The 22,717-nt window shown below is 30.0% G+C and overlaps 3 protein-coding genes across 8 annotated transcripts in view; all 3 read left to right on the forward strand.

The window, feature by feature from the left end:
• Window positions 1–319: 319 nt before the first annotated feature.
• Window positions 320–4,733, forward strand: DNAlig1 (DNA ligase 1). Of its 2 annotated transcripts, XM_035864053.2 has the most exons (17): window positions 320–433; window positions 525–587; window positions 741–824; window positions 942–994; window positions 1,097–1,314; window positions 1,398–1,557; window positions 1,652–1,778; window positions 1,880–2,052; window positions 2,137–2,360; window positions 2,445–2,573; window positions 2,654–2,793; window positions 2,915–3,116; window positions 3,211–3,417; window positions 3,490–3,706; window positions 3,797–4,032; window positions 4,104–4,301; window positions 4,383–4,731. In XM_035864053.2, exons 1-17 carry the CDS (start codon window positions 414–416, stop codon window positions 4,554–4,556), a joined length of 2,625 nt encoding a protein of 874 aa, XP_035719946.2. In that variant the 5' UTR covers window positions 320–413; the 3' UTR covers window positions 4,557–4,731. The 2 variants fall into 2 exon arrangements, with proteins under 2 accessions (XP_035719946.2, XP_085514602.1); XM_085658476.1 differs by lacking the exons at window positions 320–433; window positions 525–587 and having other exon boundaries at window positions 607–824; window positions 4,383–4,733.
• Window positions 4,734–5,174: 441 nt separating this feature from the next.
• Window positions 5,175–8,200, forward strand: AP-2mu (adaptor protein complex 2, mu subunit). Its single transcript, XM_035864055.2, has 5 exons — window positions 5,175–5,312; window positions 5,811–6,191; window positions 6,270–6,520; window positions 6,600–6,856; window positions 6,945–8,200. Exons 2-5 carry the CDS (start codon window positions 5,852–5,854, stop codon window positions 7,423–7,425), a joined length of 1,329 nt encoding a protein of 442 aa, XP_035719948.1. The 5' UTR covers window positions 5,175–5,312; window positions 5,811–5,851; the 3' UTR covers window positions 7,426–8,200.
• A 203-nt stretch (window positions 8,201–8,403) lies between these two features.
• Window positions 8,404–22,717, forward strand: part of Camta (Calmodulin-binding transcription activator) — a 48,290-nt gene continuing 33,976 nt past the window's right edge. For 2 of the 5 annotated variants that reach the window (XM_035863583.2, XM_085658080.1), the window contains exon 1: window positions 8,404–9,295. The gene's annotated coding sequence lies outside the window, so the exon portion shown is untranslated. Of the gene's footprint in view, window positions 9,296–10,632; window positions 11,217–22,717 lie in introns of those variants that run through there. The other 3 variants (XM_035863579.2, XM_035863584.2, XM_035863582.2) reach the window with 3 other exon arrangements.

The raw sequence follows: 22,717 nt of genomic DNA on the forward strand, positions 1-22,717 counted from the left end.
TTTGAATAATATAATAAAATTTATTGGGTACGAATATTTAGGTCTATCACTTCATTTTTAAAATAATTTTTTTTTGAATCGATCAAGAAATTTTTATTATAAAACTAGGAGTAATGAACAGCCTTAATGTTTCGGCATGTTTTACATCATCCAATAAGAAAAGCGTATTCTACATAACTGTCCAATCATTTTATAATCTGATATTTTGCTAAGTACTAAAAAAGATATTGAGGAAAATTAAATAATAATATTTACAAATAGAAATATATAAATGAAGAATATTTATTATTGTATATGAATAAATACATATAATTAATCTTCATTTAATATTTCATATGCGTTGATGTTTTAAGAAGTGAGATTCCACGTCGCCATGTTAGTTTTATGTTGTTTTGATTAAATAAGGCGCGGAAATGATGCAACGAAGCATAACGTAATTTAAATAAATATCATTAATTAACAATAATACTTGATATTTGTAATAACAGTTTTATTAATATTTTTTTTCATACTTTCTATTGCAGATCATTTTTTACAAAAACTAATGTACAAAAAAAAGATACAGATAACAGTGACGATAATTTAAGGTAATGCAAATGTATTAACATGTTAAAATTAATAACATTTTATACAAGGACATTTCCTTTGTCGGTTTTATTATTTCCACGTTTTGTACTTGAACGTCAAGTGCATAAAACAATTCTAAACAATAATTTTAATTGCTTGTATATCAATACTAGTGTCAAATATGAAAAGGAGTTAAGTTCTGGAGGAAAAGGAAAACGAAAACGACAAGACAGTCCAAATGGCAAAAATTCAACTAGGTAATTTTTTGTTAATTGTAATATATGATAATAGTTACATTTATATCATATACATTTATATGTTTATAATTTATGTTTGCTTATCATATAAGAAACAGATTTGTTTAACTTTTATAGATCTTCTAAATCAACAACTAAAAATGAGAATCAAGAAGATGCAAGTAATTCAAGTAAATTATTATTATTTTAATATCAAATATATGTGTAAAAAATAATTAAAGTATAATCTTCTTTCATTTAATATAATTTTTTTATTGTATTATTTATAATAGCGCAAGAAAGGAAAAAGAATAAAAAATCTAATACACCCAAGAAAGCTATTAAAAAATCGAAAAAAGTAAAAGAGCAGCAATTAGATTCGAGTGCAGAGTTGGAATCAACTATTACGCTAGAATCCAAAAAATCTGTACAGAAAAATGAGAAGGAAGAAAATAAAGTTTTAGGAGTGTCTCAGTTGGATAATCCTAAGAATAATGAAACTCAAGAATCTGTAAGTATATGATATATAAATTACCATTACATTAAATAAATTTTAATCGTATTGCTCCATTACTTACAAAGAATAAATATTAGTCATTGGATAGTTCAAACGAAGGAGATCATGAAGAAGAAAAAAATATTTCTGAAAAAAAATCTGATACTGAATTGGATAGTGATTCAGAAAGTGGAGGAGAAGTTTCGAAACAATCTAAAATTACTAAAAAAACTAATGAAAAGAACCGTAATTTCTTTGGTAAATATATATACAATTTTATAAGATAAAACTCATAGACCAATAATATATTTAATTAAGTAATATCAATTACAATTAACTGCAATTTTATTAGCACCTAAAGAAAATAAATCTCCAAAATCTAATACGGTGGACAGCAAAAAATCTGCCGTTGATTTTTACAATCCAAATACAACTAAATATCATCCAATAAATGATGCTTGCTGGAAAAAAGATGAAATGTAAGCCAATTATTTGACTTCTTAATCTTAAATATTTATAAAATAAGATTATGGATATAGAAATATTATTGTTATTAAAACTATTTTTTCCTATTTTTTAGGGTACCATATATTGCACTAACTAGAACTTTGGAATTGATAGAAGAGACAAGTGCCAGATTAAAAATTATTGACATATTATCAAATTACTTTCGTTCTGTCATAGTTTTAAGTCCAAACGATTTACTACCAAGTATATATTTATGTTTGAATCAATTAGCACCTGCATATGAAGGTATAATATTTGAGACAACAAAATATTAATAAAAATTGCAAAAATAAGGAAAAACTGAAATAGTAATTGTTGCTATTATTTTAGGTATTATTTTGGGAGTGGCAGAGACGAATCTTTTGAAGGCAATAGCACAGTGTACTGGTCGAACACTGGCACAATTAAAAGCAGATGTACAAAATGTTGGCGATATTGGGATTGTGGCTGAAGGAAGTCGTTCAAATCAGAGAACTATGTTCCAACCAGCGCCACTTACAGTGTCGCATGTATATATTACTTTAAAAGAAATTGCACAAATGATAGGTCATTCGGTAAGTGAATATATAACTTGCATTGAATTTGTATGTCGAATGTTTTTTTTCTATAGTCTCTTCGTTTTTTTTTTTTTTTTATAGTCTCTTTCGAAGAAATTAAATAAAATTCAGTCCCTTTTCGTTGCATGTCGTTTCACTGAAGCTAGATACTTTATTAGATCTTTAGCTGGCAAGCTTCGAGTGGGTTTAGCAGAACAATCTCTTTTGCAGGTAAAAAACAAATATATGATAAAAATGTATTAACTGTAATGATCATTTTATAAAAATTAATAATTTATATTATATTTCAGGCATTGGCATTAGCATGTACTAAGACACCACCTGAGCAAAATTATCCATTTGAAATTTTAGATGTCAGTAAAAATATGTCACGTGAAAATTTCAAACAGAAATATGATGAAATTGCTCTTGTAATCAAAACTACTTATTGGTAAAGAATTCTTTATTAAATTAATTATTCGCGCTTAATGCTTATTATTTAATATTTCTAATACTTTCTATAAATAATATTTCTATTTGTTACCTATTAAAGTAATATGTTTTTATTTCAGTGAATGTCCTAATTATGATCTAATTATACCAGTGTTATTAAAAGAAGGAGTTCAATCTCTACCAGAAAAATGTAAAATTACTCCAGGAGTACCTATCAAGCCTATGCTGGCTCATCCTACAAAGGGAGTCCAAGAAGTTTTAACACGATTTGAAGGGTTGAAGTTCACATGCGAATGGAAATACGATGGTGAAAGAGCACAGGTTGGTTGTTATTTTCAATATGTAATATTGTATATATAGAAAGAGAGAGAGAAGGAGAGAGAGATGGAAATAATTGATTTTAATAAATATCTAGATTCATATGAAGGACAATGGTGAAATTAGTATTTACAGTAGAAATCAAGAAAATAATACATCCAAGTATCCTGATATAATTGCACGTTTCAAAAATACAAGAAAGGAAAACGTCAAAAATTGTATTCTTGATTGTGAATCAGTAGCTTGGGATAATGAAAACAAACAAATTCTTCCATTTCAAGTGTTGAGTACACGTAAACGCAAAGTAATATTTTTTAATCGATTATAACTTACACCGTATAATAAAATACTATATTTATTACTTCAATTTTTATAGGATGCTAATGAAGCAGATATCAAAGTACAAGTTTGTGTATTTATGTTCGACTTATTATATTTAAACAATGAATCTCTCGTTCAAAAACCATTTCTAGAACGTCGTCAGCTTTTAAAAGAATATTTTATAGAAGTAGAAGGAGAATGGAAATTTGCTACGAACTTAGATACCTCAAAGATAGAAGAAGTTCAAGAATTTTTGGAAGAATCCGTAAAAGGTTGAAATTATTTCTAAAAAAATTTATACTGATAATTTCTTAATATACGCATTTAGAAATAGAATTAACGCATTTTTTTTTTTTTTTCAGGAAATTGTGAAGGTCTAATGGTTAAAACATTAGAAAAAGAAGCAACGTATGAAATTGCTAAAAGGTCTCGAAATTGGTTGAAACTAAAGAAAGATTATTTAGATGGAATGGGTGATACGTTAGATTTAGTAGTAATTGGTGGATATATTGGGAAAGGAAAGAGAACTGGTACTTATGGAGGTTTTCTTTTGGCTTGCTATGATAAAGAAAATGAGGAATATCAGAGTTTGTGTAAGGTATGCTTGTAATATAATAAAAATTATTTAATCAAGTACAAAGAATTATTAAACATAAATTTATTTTACAGATTGGAACTGGATTTAGCGAAGAAGATCTTCAAAAGCATACACAATTTTTCAAAGAACATTTGATATCACAATCGAAGTCGTATTATCGTTTCGATTCAAGTCATGAACCGGATCATTGGTTCGAACCTATTCAAGTTTGGGAAATAAAATGTGCAGATCTTTCTTTGTCACCTGTTCATAGAGCCGCTATCGGAATCGTAAAATTTTCTTTTATATTTCAAATGCTGTAATTTCTTTTAATAACAATCTTATTTTACTATTTTTATTTTTCATTTTAGGTCGACTCAGAAAAAGGCATATCGGTACGGTTTCCGCGATTTATACGTGTACGTGATGATAAGAATTGTGAAGATGCTACAACGGCACAGCAAGTGGCAGAGATGTATAACAGTCAAGAACAGATAAAAAATAAAACAACAGATGCGAAAACAACGGAAGAGGATTTTTATTAAATATTAATGAATTTTCTTCTTAATAACAAATCTTTACATAATTTTTTTTTGTTTTTTTTTTGTTTTTTTTTTTGTTTTTTTTTTATATTACTTGACTTATGTTTTAATCATTACTATATGAATAATGTGAATATATTAATGAGAGATCATTTTTTACTATACTGTCTATATAAATATAAGATAAAATACAAATAAATTTTCGTTGTATTATTATTCATATCATATTTGAAACACTTACAAAATGAAAATACTCGGTTGCAGATTTTTTCGAATTATAACGCTTAATTATATTCAATAATAAAATAAGATCGTGCACATGATATAATGTTCTAAAAGTTCAAGATTAAAAATAAAAGTTTGCATTCCTCGTACTACATTTTTCATATATGATATATGGTCGTTACGTATCATACTACTACCGATTTTTGAATCACTTTATCAACTATAATATTTATATGCTAACTTGATATATCATTTACTGAACGAAATGAAGAAAAAAATATTGATAAAATAAATGTGTTATTATACTAATGGATTTATTAAAAATAATTATCATCGTCAGAAAAGATAAGATAAAGATTTGATTTTTTTTTTTATGAGATATTAGTTCGACTAACGTAGTACCGAAAAGTGGGTGTTGCTTTCATCAGTGGTTTGCACTCGTACCAATAGGCCTGTACTCGTTTCTCGAAAGCTTACGACGGCTTCGTTCGAATTAGTTTTACTTTCCATGTTAGCTGTATGATATAGCCATGAGTAAGTGACGTTGAAATATTTTAAATATTGTAACCTATAAGTTTGTATTATTTATTTTTAATTAATATCTAATGTTATACTTTTGATATTTGCTATAGAGATAGTAGTATTCGTTTCCGATCGATAATACCAACCGCCTCTAAGATGCAATAGTCTAAAATGTCACTCATAAAGTGAGATGGGGCGTTATCTATCATTGTGTTAATATTATTATATATTTTCCTTTTTAAATATAGAACGTATGTTAAATATATAAAAAAATTATTAAACTTCATTAATATTTTTCGAGTCTGATAATTTTTAAACATGATCGCGGATCATTAATATCATACGATTTATTTAAACGTTTGAATTAAATTCTCAGTTGAAGTACTCTTTTTTTTTTTCTTTTCTTTTTTCTTTTTAAATAAAGATCTTAAACACGAACATTGATTTTTTTACACATTGTTTGAAATAATCTCTTTAGAAATAATATGGATTTGATTATTTTTTTCACAGATTCATTATAATCATAGACGTGGGAGATATCCTCTATCAAAATGATAGGGGGTTTATTTGTTTATAATCATAAAGGAGAGGTACTCATTTCCAGAGTATACCGTGATGACATTGGCCGAAATGCTGTCGATGCATTTCGAGTTAATGTTATCCATGCACGCCAACAAGTACGCTCTCCTGTGACCAATATCGCTAGAACATCATTTTTTCATATAAAACGTGCTAACATCTGGTTGGCTGCTGTAACTAAGCAAAATGTCAACGCTGCAATGGTATTTGAATTTCTTCTCAAGATCATTGATGTCATGCAATCATATTTTGGTAAAATATCAGAGGAAAATATCAAGAACAATTTTGTATTGATTTATGAATTACTCGATGGTTAGTTAATTTCTATATATTTATAAATGTTATATAATCATATAATTTCTAATATTTTCATTTCAAAAATTCTTTCAGAAATATTGGATTTTGGATATCCCCAAAATTGCGATACCGGCGTATTAAAAACATTTATCACTCAACAAGGAGTTAAATCGGCAACAAAAGAGGAACAAGCTCAAATAACATCACAAGTAACAGGACAGATAGGATGGCGACGAGAAGGTATCAAATATCGTCGCAATGAACTTTTCTTGGATGTATTAGAATATGTGAATCTCTTGATGAGCCCACAAGGCCAAGTTCTTAGTGCACATGTTGCAGGAAAGGTCAGTTACATTAAATATTTAATATTAATTAAAATTGTCAATATATATTACTGACAATTTTCTTTTATTTTTGTCATAGGTGGTAATGAAATCTTACTTGTCTGGTATGCCAGAATGTAAATTTGGTATCAATGATAAAATTGTTATGGAATCTAAAGGCATAAAAGGTGGTGGTGGATTAGGAGGTGGAGGCGATGATCCTTCTGGTGCTAGATCTGGTAAACCTGTTGTTGTTATCGATGATTGCCAATTTCATCAGTGTGTTAAGCTCAGTAAATTCGAAACGGAACATTCCATTAGTTTTATACCACCAGATGGTGAATTTGAATTAATGAGGTAAATATATTTTTATCTTATTTCTTAAAATAGGATAAAAAACAAATGAGATTTTATATGTTTTTTCTTTTATGTAATTTTACTTCAGGTATCGTACGACAAAAGATATATCGTTACCGTTCCGCGTTATTCCATTGGTTAGAGAAGTGGGTCGCACGAAAATGGAAGTTAAAGCCGTTTTGAAATCAAACTTTAAACCTTCATTGTTGGGACAAAAAATAGAAGTACGCGTACCGACACCTTTAAATACTGCAGGAGTACAATTGATTTGTTTGAAAGGAAAAGCCAAATATAAAGCATCTGAGAATGCTATTGTTTGGAAGATAAAACGAATGGCTGGTATGAAGGAAACTCAACTTTCAGCAGAAATTGATTTACTTGAAACGGATACAAAAAAGAAATGGACAAGGCCACCAATATCAATGAACTTTGAGGTACCATTCGCTCCATCAGGTTTTAAAGTTCGCTATTTGAAAGTATTTGAATCTAAGTTGAATTACTCTGATCATGATGTTATAAAATGGGTTAGATATATAGGTCGGAGTGGCTTGTACGAGACACGGTGCTAGTAAAGTCTCGTTCTATGCATTGTGTAAATGAGTAATCTCAAATCAGATATATATATATATATATATAAATTTCTCAAAATCATTTTAATTGCGACGCATTTTCAATGCAACGATCCAAAACATTTAAAAATAAATTAGAAAATCAAGCATATAGATGAGAAATAATCTTGATACCAAAGGATTCAATTCCTTTGTGCCATTGTGTTTTTATCATCGATTTGTTTATATATATATATATAATATATAGGATAAAATTATTTATCCGGAATTCAATGAATTATGTATAATTATCATTGACATTTTCAATGATAGATTATAATGGTTTACATTTAATATAGATTACGTTAAATGATTTTTTATGAAGTTTTCTTAATTACGTAATTTGTAGAGTCACAAAATAGTAAAATTTAATTATGCGGTCTCTACTATCGGTACTATTTACTGGTCTTTCATAAATTATGGGACCAGAAATACAATAAAATAATAATCACTTTGGTATCATCATAAAAACTGCCCTTGTACAGTTACCGTTGCAGTAGATCATTTACGTAATACATTGTAAGGGATCGTTCCGATATATACGTTTGATTAATGTTAAATTATTAAATATGTTTGTCATAATTTATAAAATTGTGAGTATAAATTTTTGGATCGATGGTAATAGCGTAACAAATGATCGCTTTCGTCTGTCTATGTTGAATTCTACTCATGTGATTAAATATATATATATATACACACATATATATGTATACTCCAAAGAAATGTGTATACTTTGTCCCACAAACGACATATTAAAATATTTTAAATATTTGTTATACGTTAATCTTTCTAACGTAACGCGAAAGAGAAAAAAAGAAAGGATAAGAAAAAAAGAATCGAATAGAAATTTAAATCATATATTCAGTAACAAAATTTCATTAACAATTACAAATTCATTTACTCTTTTTTCATTTAAACTTTATGTAAGATTTCAATCAAAGCCTTGCATTATTTATTTATACGTAAACTTTACATTCTTAATTTAATTTTATAAAAAGAAAATAATCGTTGAATTTTTATATTTTTATTAAACATGAGTATAGAGCGCGCGCGCGCGCGAGAGAGAGAGAGAGCTTCGAACGTATCATTTCTCACTTTTTTCCTTTTTATATACAAAACAAAATACAAAAAATTTATGTTATTCCAATGACCGAAGGAAAGAAAAAGAAAAAGGCAAGTCTCATAATTTTCCAAAATATTAAATTTGAAAATAATTTATTCGAAATAATTTATCACAACTTATTGTTTCATGGTAATAGAATTTGAAATTAACGTTTGTTTCTCATCTATATACCGGCCGATCATGTCGACGAGTAAGTTACGGGAGATGGCGATAGAGGGCGGTAAAGAGAATGAAAGAGAGAGAGAGAGTGTGTGTATATGTCTGTTTGGTGAGAGAGAGAGAGAGAACGCGTGCGAGCGAGAGTGAGTGAGTGAGTGAGTGAAAGAAGAAAAGAGAGAAAGAAAGAGAAAGAAAACACGGATGACTTCTGCTCATGGCGCATGCGATTCGCGGCCATACCCGTGGCTCGTACCTGTCATGGATTCCTAAGAGCCGTTCGTGCGAGCGCAGGCACGCGCGATCGAACGATTTTCATCGAGAAAATCGGTCGTATATGTATATCATAGGATATAATCGTATTTACTGTTATTAATTTATTAACGAATAATACGATATTAGAAATACGGTGATGATGTTACACGTATACAGGGCGAAGCGACGGTCCTTCGATTTTCCAAGTGCCGCGCACGGTCAGATCGTCGATTCAAAATGAAGAATATCCTCGGCATGGGACACGGGTTTTCATCTGTCAGCCTGAAAAAGGATAAAGTGAGTAATATAACAATGCGAGTTTTAATTATCGAATAATGATTCATGACCGATTTATCTTATTTGAAAGAAACGTTAACCGATCTTATTAGCCAATGTCTCTCTCTCTACTTCTTTTTCTTTTTCTTTCTCTCTCTTTCTTCCTTTCTCTCTCTCTCTCTCTCTCTCTCTCTCTCTCTCCTTTCCTTTGGATTTCGCGCCTATTTCATTGTCTTTCTTTTATTCATTTCTCGAGCCACTACTTCCCATTGATATCAACCAATCCTTCATTCAACCCTCTTCTTCTTCCTTTTTATTTGCCGCTTTCATTCTCGTCTCGGTCAATGTTTACTCTCACTTTTTTTCTTTATCATTTATTTATTTATTTTTTCTTTTTTCTTTTTTCTTTTTTAACGAGCGTGCCAATTATTCGTCTCTATATCTTATTTTTATTTTGATGTGTTTGTTATTTTTCTCTCTCTCTCTCTCTCTCTTTTTCTCTCTCTCTTTTTCTTTCTCTCTCTCTCTCTCCCTCTCTCTCTCTCTCTCTCTCTCTCTCTCTCTCTCTCTCTCTTTCTTTATCTTCGATCTTCTTCCTTGCAAATACGCGAGGGAAGTTTTTCGACGGTGATCGAATATCGAGGTTACGGGGCGTTACTGCTTAAAACCGCGCTCGCGTCGCCCGGATATTCTCTCTCTTTTTTTCTTTCTCTATTTCTCTCTTTTTCTCTCTGTTTCTCTCTCTCTCTCTCTCTCTCTCTCTCTCTGTTACTCTTTCTCTCTCTCTCTCTCTCTCTCTCTCTCTCTGTTACTCTTTCTCTCTCTCTCTCTCTCTCTCTCTCTCTCTCTCTCGTTCTTCTCGAGATTCTCTCACCAAACAGTTTTATGGGTGCTGGCTATTTTTAGTGCATACCGTAAAACCACAAACGAGGCTAGGGCGCGAACATAAAGGTAATCATGCTCTTCTTGGTTACTTGATTTATCCTGTACCGGACATTATCTACCGGCACCTCTTTTTAGTTACAATTACTTTTTAATCTAGTATTCGAGAATCGTCGTAAATATTCAATAGAGAAAGAAAGATTTGAAGATTCTAACCTAGAAATTTTAAGAAATGTCGTCTTTGAATTCTTTTTTTTTTTTTTAAACGACGATAACAAAACAATTTTTCGAATGTAACTATTTCCCTATTAGTGGAGATATATATATATGTATGTATGTATGTATGTATGTATGTATGTATGTATGTATGTATGTATGTATGTATGTATGTATGTATGTATGTATGTATGTATGTATGTATGTATGTATGTATGTATGTATGTATGTATGTATGTATGTATGTATATATGTATGTATGTATGTATGTATGTATGTGTACGTATGTTGTGTGTGTACGTATATATGTATATGTACACATATATATATACATAAATACATATATAATATACGCAAGTGTAAAATTTGGCGGGAAATCGGTCATGTTGAGATCGGGCGAACGTACCGATATAATCGATAGTATCGAATATCGAATACTCTTCACGTATATGTATAAATACATATGTTAAAATTATAATAAGCGAGATTATATCGAGAAATCGTTTGTTTCTCGATCATTGAGAATTGTTCGAGATTTAAATGCAGAGAACGTAGGATCTAGCTATATTTTATAAAACATCATCATTATCTTCTGACCGTGCTCATAATCAGTCGTTATCATACCACCACCGCTAGTTCTCGCTTTTCCTGACACACTTGTCGTCGAACAACGTCGCCTGATCATAATCTCCGATGAAAATTATTTTTCACAGTGAAATCGCGATAAGGTCGGTCGGTGCGTTTCCGTTTTTGATGTTGTTGCTCTCGGTTTTAATAAACGCTAGTTTTAAACTGTGTTCATGTATGCGTTTATCGAGAAATTTCTACCATTTCTGTTCTTGTTGTACGTATTTTTTGAGATCGCTTAATTTTTATTCTATGAAAAAAATTTTGTTCGTAGTTTTTGATAAAAGAAGCGTGCATTTAGCGCGTCGACTATTCTAATAATAAATATTTACGTTTGTAATTTTTGTTTTTGTTTTATATATTTTTCGAGTTGGTTAATATTTATTGTTAGATAAAATTTTAATTGATAATTTCTGATATACTTAACGTGTCAACTTTTAATATTTTTCGTACGTCTTCTTTTTTTATCCAATGACTTCGAAGCCTCTCTCTCTCTCTCTCTCTCTCTCTCTCTCTCTCTCTCTCTCTCTCTCTCTCTTTAAACGTATAAGGTCGAAGAACGACGTGTGCGATGTAGAATATATTTTCATCGTGTGAGTTACTTCCTCGATTGCACGAGTACGATTTAACAATGCTTCCTTCTCACGCGGAGAGCTCGTTACCAGTGAGATATTTTATCTTTTTTTCGAAATCAAAACGCAAACGGACGTTCGCGTTTTCCCGTGTGCCAGCTGACAGCTGGTGTGTTCATTTTATTTTATTTTTTAGATAGGTATATTTTTTCTTCTTTTTTTTTCTTTTTTATTCTTTTTTTTTTTTCTTTTTTTTTTTAGCACGGATGCCTTTTTCCCGTGCCCAACGAGATTGCTCTTTTATAAGATGGATCTATGGTTCTTAGAGAAATCGTTTAGCGTACCGATTTAAAAATCTCCTATAAGAAATATCGACGATTACATGTTATTTTTAGTTTTTTTTTTTAAACGAAATATTACGTACCTAGATATTATGTTATCTATTAACACAATTAACTCGTCAACTGATTAATTTTCTATAGATATATATTCGCCTTTTTGTTCCTTATTAGTATTTTAATAAACTAGGCTAAGAAGAGCGTTCGTTCGCATTACGTTAATCGATCGACTGTAAATGAACAACGATAAATTAGAAACGCTTATAGGTCTCGACCTTCAGACCGATCAAACGTGAAATCATGAGAAGAGGATCGGAAAACGATTTTTTTTTCTTCCTTCGTCTCTTTTTAAAAACATAAGATACAGAATCGATAATGATCTACGATCGAGTAAATCGTCTAAGATAATATCCCGTCGGCGAAAATTTTCTATTAAGTTTGTGTGCCGGATAATTGTGTGCGTCGACGAAAGAGGCAGAATGTTCGAGCTCGTAAAGGAAAATCGATATAATGGACGAGGTATGTAACTTGGGTCCGTTTGTTATTTTCCAAAGAATCGATTAGAACAAAGGAAAACCTCATGACCCAGACCCGTTATTGTCTCTCTTTTTGTACAAGATTTTCTAAAATTACGAGTTTGTTTACCTCTTATTAATTTGGGTTAGCTTATTTTAGAAAGGTATCATGATCTCGTAATGCTTCCGTCACACTGTGACTCCTTTCATTTCAAAATTATCTCGTTTCTCTAGTTGCTCTCTGTTTTGTTCTCTTTAGGGAAAGAGAGAGAGAGAGAGAGAGAGAACAAACTCGGGAAATATGTTCCTATTTGTCTCGTATACGTATGACAAATGTTTATATATCTATGTAAATTCTAGAAACATCAATTCTACTAACTGATATCATTCACTTTCATAATAAGAATAAAACAGACATAATGAATACATTTGATATTGATTATGAGAAATGGTTTAATTATGTGTTAAAAATATGTATACGCTAAAAATATAAAACTTTAAACATTACTATACATCGCTAGCGTGTATATATATATATATATATATTAAACAATTAACTGTTTGAAAATTGTAAGTTACGAATATGTATATTAAAAATATGAAATTAAATTTATTTTCTGGAAAAAATCATTTTTTTTTTTTCTACAGGACTTGAATTCGTCATTAAAAAATTGTAATGTTCTAAAATAAAATTGAATATGTTCGATAGAATTAATTTTAGAACAATAACCTTTAAAAATGGTTTTTATCGATTTATCGAATTAATGTCTGTAATATGTTTTTATTAAAGAAACATGATACAATTAAACACGAAATAAATATTTTTCAAACGAATTAAAACCTATCCGTGTATGCACATATATATATATATATATATATATATATATATATATATATATATATATACATATTTGACTTACAAGCAGTCAATCGTGGCACGTAATGATACTTAGAAGCCTAGCGATAATCCTTTGCTAAAAGAAACCCCATGTTGAATTTGTCGTGCAGTAAAAATTCTCAAGAATGCAAGGATGATTGGTTGAGTACGAAAGGAAGATCGTAAAAACGAAGTTATATCTTTTATTATAATATTTGATCCGGTTGAGCTATCCTGCATGCAGGATCTTTTTGAGGAAAAAGTGAAATAAGCAAAAATAAAAACGAAACAGAAAAGAAGAATACATCGCTTTTTTATATTCATCATAAAAACTTATTTTTTCATTTTTGTCAATTTTGCAAAATTAAAAAGAAGCTCATTGAATATAAACGTAAGCTTTTGTATTCTTCATTTCGTTTTTCGTTGTGTTCATCGTAAACGATGATGATGGTAATAATAATAATAATAATAATAATAATAATAATAATAATAATAATAATAATAATAATAATAATAATAATAATAATAATAATAATAATAATAATAATAATAATAATAATAATAATAATAATAATTTACTTGGTCAATTTTAATGCTCATTAAAAAGCACTTTAATATTTCTCTTGAAAAATTTATTTGTAAAAAATCTATGCGAGGTTCACTTGATAGTAATCGAGAAAACTACTTGCTCTATTTCTCTCTGTGTTTCTCTCTCTCCCTCTCTCTTTCAATTTCTCTTCTTCAAAAATTTACGAGATTTAACGAAAGTTCAACGATCAATCCAATGTTGTTTCTTTGCAGCGTGTAACCCGTTTAAAATAACCGTGCTTTTGCGAAGTTCAACTTTGCGAAGCTCCGTCGAAAAAGAATCTTCGTATTTCCGCAAAGATTCTTCAAAGAAATGTTCTTCCCCTAGCAATTTCTCATTTCGAGCTTGGAAGTTCGAATACTTTGTCGGGTGTGTTTTCTTCGTAAAAAAAAAAAGAAGAAAAAAAAAGAAACGGAAAAGAAGAAAGAAAAAATAATAGCAAAGGAGAAAAAAAATTTAAATTACCTTGGCGCCATTAACATTTTTCTTTTTTCGGAGATTTTTATCTTTCTCTTCTATTCCTTTTTAATATGCTCAAGGAAAAAGAAAAAGAAAAAGAAAAAAAATGATTTTTATATATAAAATAGATGTTTAAAAATTTATATTACCTTTCCGCTATTTAATTTTCCTCTTTCGGGGGGAATTTTTATCTTCGCTCGACGTCGTTTCATTTTTCTTCTTTTTTTGTTTTTTTAATATACTCCAAGAAATAGAGAGGAAAAAAAAACGAAAGATTTTTATATACAAAATAGGGGTGTCTCCATTGAGGAATGCGTTTAAAGCTTTTTTTTTCTTCTTTTTTCTTTTTTGTTTTTTTTGTTTTTTTTTTGTTTTTTTGTTTTTTCTTATATCGATTAAACGTGTAAGAAAGATGACGCCAGGATTCTTATTGTCAGCCATTAGCGTTGTGAGACTTCCAAAGCTGTTTCTAAATCGTCCAAGTGAATAAGTTCGGTGCAGAGAAAGATCGATGTTTAATATCGACTTACGGTAAATGTAGATACCTATATTATGAAAGAGAGTGAGTGAAGAAAAGCCAGAGAGGAAGGGATGAGAAAGAGAGATAGAGAGTTAAGCGATATAGTTATTAAAAAACGCCTACGAATATTGGCTGACGTATGAAAACGTTAGCGGAGCACGTGTGCCGGTTATCTGCCGATACGGGGGCACGTGTGACGATAATAATAGAATTCTCAGTGCATTCTCGTGCAAAGGATAGGTACCTGTGTGTCTGCGGCTGTTACATCGAATTTAGTTCAACTTCGTGGTTCTAGTTGGTCGATTTTAACTTTTGAATACAATCATAATCAATTTCGGTCCTTTTTACGATATATTTTTCATATACATATGTATATATGTGTAATATATAATGTCTTTTTTTATATATATATATTCATATATATATATATATATATATGTGTGTATGTGTATGTATATATATATTGTATTAAATTTATATTTTAAATATAATTCAAAGATTTATATAAATATAAGATTTAAATAAATCTACGATTTATATGACATAAGATTCAAATAAATCTTTGATTTATATTATTGAATATAATTTGATTAAAAAGAATATTATACATAAAATATATATATATATATATTTATTTATTTATTTATAGCCTTTATATAATATTATTTTACAAATGTGCTTATGTAAGATATTTATATGTAGTTCTGAGAAATATAACTGAGTATACGTACAATGTATCTGCTATACATTGATGCATCTATATTATGGTTTGTTTCACGTGAATTGTTTAGGCTTATTCAAGATAGCATTGAGAGAAGCAATCTCCTATTCTTATTCATTCATTGATCAGATTTAGATAGGATTAGATACGAGTTTGCCAATAGAAATCCATTCGATCGTACTCGATTGAGTTTTCACGGGTGTCTTTTCACTAAATAATAGGATCGAGATATATAGTTTATATACATATATATATATATATATATATATATATATATCGATATCATTGTATCGCAATAGTATTTATTTTCCGCTCTATATTTTATTCTACGGTTGGTTGATATACCACGAAAAGAATCTTTGTTAAGGGTCGTTGATTACACAGACTTTTATATATAGTTAGTCGACGTGATGGCAATTAATAAATTTCCTTTGGTAGATTTGTGTTGCAGTTAGAGACGTTTTGCTAGATGATTACACACATACGGAATTTTATACGATTATTTGAAAATATCACAAAAAAAAAATATTAATTATGTCTTATATAATATATAATATTTATTATATCTTATATAATATAAAATATTTTATTGAGATCACGTATAAGAATGGCTAACTGTTTTTTTTTTTCTTTTTTTTTTTTTTCGATAAAAATGAGATTCTCTCTCTCTCTCTCTGTCTGTCTCTCTCTTTTATGTTTTCGATCAGTTAAAATTTGTTACCTTTGAAATTTTTTTTTCCCCTTATGTACAATACATTTACATGATTTTTATCGATATACGGTTACGGCATATACAAATTCACTTGCATTAGAAGAAAATTTCCCGAGGCTTTCCTTATTATTCATGAAAGGAAATAAATTTTAAATCTGGTATTGTAAGACTCTGTGTCGTTGAGATTGGATGATAAGAAAATCCCATTATACCAGATGATTCTTACTTTAAAATTTTGGCGAACAACGAAACTCCATTTGGGTATTTGTTTCGTAGCGTTTCGATGCATTCTCTCTCTTTCTTTCTCCTTCTTTTTTCTCTTTCTTTCTCTCTCTCTCTCTCTCTCTCTCTCTCTCTCTCTCTCTCTCTCTCGTAAAAGATAAAGTTAATTAAATAATCTTGTAGGAAGTATTATTTACGTAACATCGAAAATGACGTAAGGGAAATGAGAAACTCTAGAACTTGTTTGTTCCGGAGGTATTATTCGAGATATGTGTGACAAACGTCATATATATATATATATTATAATGTAATATTTTCTATCAGTCGTACAATTGTGAATTCTCCCTTTTTTCTGTTTTTTTTTTTTCGTTTTTTACTATGATAAAAAATTCGAATTATTTGTAAAAAAAAAAAGAAAAAAAGGAAAAGAAAAAGAAAAGAAACAAAGAAAGAAAAGAAAGGTGAATGAATACTCAAAATTAAAGTAGAAAGAGATTAATTGTAACATTTGAAAAAGATATAGAGTTTAAATTTGTTATGTTTTATTCGTTTTTTTTTTGTATGTAGATATTTCATTGATTATATAGATTATAAATTTAAAAATAAAATAACCTAATTCATGTTTCATATCTATTGTATATACGTATATACGTACTTTACATAATTTAGAATACATACACTATGTCATGTCAATCGAATACACATCTGTGGTATGTCGAGTACACTGAGTATAATATATCTTTGACGATCGTAAAACCTACGCGATTCTATAGCCCCGTATATGTACGGATGCGTGAACTAGAAGAACGCTAATAAAATAGCCCGCTTTGAGAGAGTGCTCTTTTCCCGGCTTACAAAATTGGAAGATAGTACGATATCGATTTTTGCAATATTGCTTCGAACGAAGAAATAATATCTGCTTTTTGTAGAAATATATTTCGTTTTAATCCTTCTCTTTCCCTCTCTCTCTCTCTCTCTCTCTTTCTCTCTCTGTCTTTCTTTTTCTTTATTCCTTTATCTCTTGTTTTTCTTTTATTTTTTGAATTTTTAAAAATATATTTTCATTTAATTTATTTATATATAATTCAAATTATCTCTACTTCTTCATAGATGATCTTTCTAAAAAATTATTCGACTAATAATCGGTGAATATTAATTGTATCGATTATAGTTTCGTTTCGTTGATAATATATTCCATTTTAATTAAGTTATATAATAATAATAATAATAATGATAATAATGATAATGATAATGATAATGATAATAATAATAATAATAATAATAATAATAATGATAATAATAATAATAATAATGATAATGATAATGATAATAATAATAATAATAATAATAATAATAATAATAATAATAATAATAATAATAATAATGATAATAATAATAATAATTTTCTTTAATAATAACTGCATAATTATACGCGAAGCGTAATTTTATCAAAAATATATTTATAGTAACATTTATTTTATCATCGATACGTTAAATATAAATAAAGTAAAATAATATCGCGATACATATCGTGATATCATTGCTTCAAATATAAATTTGATACATATTTACCTACGTAGATATATTCATACATACATACATACATACATACATACATACATACATACATACATACATACATACATGCATACATACATGCATACATACATACGTGGTTATTTTGATAAAACATGAACATACCAATGCGATTACCGTTTCATTTCACAAGTTTTTCAAGGATATTAGTACGTTAGGATAGAGCCTGTTGAAATTTTTATTCGTTTAAAAAAAATGAATGAGAGAAAGAGAGGAAGAGAAAGATAGATAGATAGATAGGTAGACAGATAAATAAAGAGAGAGAAAGAGAGAGAAGTGAGGAACTAACGGTGTTTTCGTGTATATTATTTCGTTCTTTTATCATCGTCCATCGGAGCGTTTATCTCCAAACGACGAATATAACCGATCATCGATTATCGATTGTTTCTTTTTCTTTGTTATTTTTGCTTTTTTTTCTTTCTTTCTTTTTTTTCTTTTTTTTTTGTTGTGTATTACGAGTATTCCATATCGAGGCGATAGGATGTTCGAATTTCCAATCTTCCGGAGTTAGTAATATATTATGTATGTATGTATGTATGTATGTATGTACAATATATGAAATCATGTGTTCTTGGTGATGTATATGTAAACATATTCATATATAAACATACGAATGTAGGTACGTGAAGTTAGAAATATATAGATATAGAGACATATTAGGTGTGTGTCTTCGATCATGTGTATGTTAATACGTATATATATATATATATATATACAAACATTCATACATATCTACGTAGGTTGGATCAATGAGATGGAAGCTTGCGTTGCTAATCACGTGGTACTAAACATAGATAATTATACCGAGGGGGCGCGAGGGTCGAAACCGCGAAAGACCCAGGAACACACGAGGCTCGGTACTATCATCGATGACCTCTATGGTCATCCACGTTTCTACTTACGTGTGTTATCAATTATACGCTCTGGATAATTAATTAGTCGTACATTACATACGATCGATTAACGATTATTTAGTCGCTTAACAGAACTTCATAACAGAGCTCTCTTCCTCCTATTATCAATAATATAGATACGTTTATATGATGTAAGTTGAATAACAAAAATTTTATTGTACATACGCATTGTATATTTAATGAAACGGTACTCGTATTAACCTTCAATTCAATATTACATTTCTAAATAGTTATATCAACGTGTATGTTGTATGTACTATGAAATTAGATACTATGTAAATCTCTTTCTTTTTTTTTTTTTAATTATGAACGGATAAAAATGGAACAATTTTGCGTTTTGCATTTTATCGAATTTAATGACATACGTGATATACATGTACGTCGAACAAGATAATATATTCTTTCTAATTGAAAGGACAAAGTCAATTTTTAAAGAAATAAAATTCTACAATATCAAAGCATAGAAAATATTTTTCCTCAAGGTATCGTGTTTATTTGTTAAAGTGCATAAGAGCAAACCTCTCCCTTCAACGTCGGCTTTCCAATATTTTCTGTGCGTGCAAGAATGTATGTACCAATGCAATCGTTACATACTACGTATATTTGCATACACTGCAATTTTCTTTTTCACTCTCTTTCTTTCTCTCCCTCACTCTCTCTCTCTCTCTCTCTCTCACTTTCTCTCTCTTTCTCTTTCTCATATCTATGGAAAAAAAAAGAAAAAAGAAAACAGAGGAAATAATACAATTTACAATTCTTATCATAGTTTGAGATTATTACTTTGCTAATTTTATGATTATCGTAGAATTAGCACGAATCACGCTTGCGCTAGTTAAACCTCTTTCTGGTTAGGCGTATTACCTACTTTCACGTTGTTGTGCAAGACCACTTCTAAATGGAGGACATTTTCACAATTGGTGGAAAAAAGTCGTAGGGGAAAATTTATATCAAAGTCGGCACATACGATATGAAGGAAATAAGAAAGAAATTCGAGAGGATAGAAATATTGCTCGATAAAAGCGCGAAAAGGGATCTTCTCTCGCGTTATTGAAGATACAGGATGTAAACAGGACCATCGTGGTCGTTGTAAGAAACGTAAGCAAAAAAGTCTACTTCTTCTGGTGATGCTCGACAAGATCGTAGACAGGAGTTTTCGGGGTTGCCCGAAGTATCTCTCTGTATGTATATGTATATATATCTTTTGACCGAGAATCTTCTTTCTTATTCTTTGAAAAGATCATTTCGAAAGTTACTCGGTTAGTTTTTAAACGATGTCTATTTAAGTTTCTAGTTGAAGTAATATCGTTCAAATGAAATATATCGCGAGAAATTTATTGAAAAGAAAAAAGAAAAAAAAAAATATTGAGGACTAATATGAGGGAAAAAGAGAGAGAGAAAAAAGAGAGAGAGAAAAAAGAGAAAGAGAGAGAGAGAGAAAAAAAAGAGAGAGAGAGAGATAAAAATTTTCTTTCAACTTGGAAATATAAACATAGAGATATTCAAGTGATAAGAGAATGAAACTGTATGCACATATGTACATATGTACATAAACATCGGGATATTTAGTAAGAATGTAACTCTGTATGTATCTAACTGTGTGTGTGTGTGTGTGTGTGTGTGTGTGTGTGTGTGTGTGTGTGTGTGTGTGATATCACTTATTATCAAGGATAAAGAAATAATTTTGCAAAGATCATTTAGAAAAATGAAAAGTCTTATTTACTTATATATAGTTAAAACGATGGATATAAAATTTGTCGTTTATTTGCATTATACGGGAGAGATCACGTTTCCCTCTTATCTTGAAAATGTTCTATCTAGTACCTAAAGGAAAAATCGTTCGAATGCGTAAACATGTAGATATACGAAATCCTTTTCGAAAATGCATGACGAGAAGTTCCTTCGAAAATTCATGCCCGTTGCGGACCCTTTCGAACGAGCGTGTTCCTTTTATGTATATTTTCTTGCGACTAGCGTCGTTGTCGCGAAAAAGTGGGTCACCGATTTTTCCTCTCTCTCTTTCTTTCTCTCTTTCTCTCTCTCTCTCTCTCTCTCTCTCTCTCTCTCTCTCTCTCTCTCTCTCGTTCTTTCTTTCGTTTATATAAACATGTATATACATATACATATGCATATACATATACGCGCGTTCTTTCTTTTTAAGGAAGGACGATAAACAAATAAAGTAACGAATATACGAGCTTTACAATTTAAGCTTGTGATTCGTGAACACACGCTTCTGCACTCGGACTCGTTCGGTGCATAATAAGGTTCCGAGCCTCTCTCTCTCTCTCTCTTTCTTTTTCTCTTTCTTTTCATTTCTCTCTTTCTCTCTTTCTCTTTTATATTTGAAATTCAAAGTCTTTTTTTGAACGATGCATCATTTACATTTCTTAGCAAAGCGAAATTGTGATTTATCGAATGGCCGTCCGTCATCGAATAGTGAAACGAGATCGATCGTAATATCAGTGAACGTATTTTCCACCCTACTGTTCCTCCCTTCATCTCTTTCCTTCTTCCTCTCTTTCTCTCACCCTTTATCTCTCCCTTTCTCTCTTCATTGCACTCCATTTTTCAACGGATCGCAAAACGTTCTCTTTTAGCTTTCGAAATTATAAGTTATTGAAATCAAGCGGGATTATGCGCGTCCCGGTGAAATATCGTCCTCCGAGCGGAGCGACGTTCGAAATCCCGTTCTGCATTCTCGACAAAGATTTATACGAACGAGAGAGACAGAGAAACAGAGAGGAACAAAGAGAGAGAGAGAGAGAGAGAGAAAATGGGAGAAAGAAAGAATAAGAGAGAAAGAAAAACAGATTTTTTCAATCTCATCACTATAAATGCGTACTTGGCCCTAAAAATATCCTAGAATCGTTTTTCTAGAAAAATTTTACTGAAGCTTTATCGTAAATAGAAAAAGGGGAGAGAAAGAGAGAGAGAGAGAGAGAGAGAGAGAGAGAGAGAGAGAGAGAGAGAGAAAGAGAAAGGGAAAACTATAGTAGTGTTGGTAATAGTAAAAGAAGGAAAACAGAAAGGGCGAGAGAGGAAGAGAGAGAAGAAATAAAAAAAGAAAAAAGAAATGTAAAAACGAGGGAAAAGTGGCGCATCTGAATGGGGTTGCATTTTGTTTTTTTCGCTCTTGCGTATTTTTCAACGTCTCTTTTCAACAGCCAATTTTCGGGGCCTCCAGAAGTTCCGAGATATCGCGTTATATGCCCGTTGCCAGGCTCAAGGCCATTGGATTATAAGCACCGACATGCCGGCCAAGCCAATGCCCGGCTTTTCTCTTGGGAAGGCTTCTTTTTTTCTTTTTTTTTTAAATCTTCGACTTGCTTCAACTTCGGAAAAGAAAATGAAAGGATAATCACGAATTTCGATTCATTAGGAATAATGAAAAAAAATTTGACAAAGAAAATAATGCTTCGGGGATTAATTGTGAGACGATCGTTACATCTCGCATTGACTTTTATAATATAACTTTTTTTTCCACGCATGCAATTATGCAATTCATTAATTAGATCGTTTTTCTTTCTTTTCTTTTTTTCTTTTTTTTTTTTTTTGTGAACTGTATAACATGTGAATTTAATCTAATGTGTTTCTGATATACCTATAGATTTAATGATATAATTTAAATCTTTCTTTAAAAATATATTAGGATTTTCTAGAGAGAAAGAGAGAGAAAGAGAGAG

This window comes from Vespa mandarinia, chromosome 7 (genome assembly GCF_050613455.1).
Source record: "Vespa mandarinia isolate Hongniang chromosome 7, ASM5061345v1, whole genome shotgun sequence".
Lineage (NCBI taxonomy): Eukaryota > Metazoa > Arthropoda > Insecta > Hymenoptera > Vespidae > Vespa > Vespa mandarinia.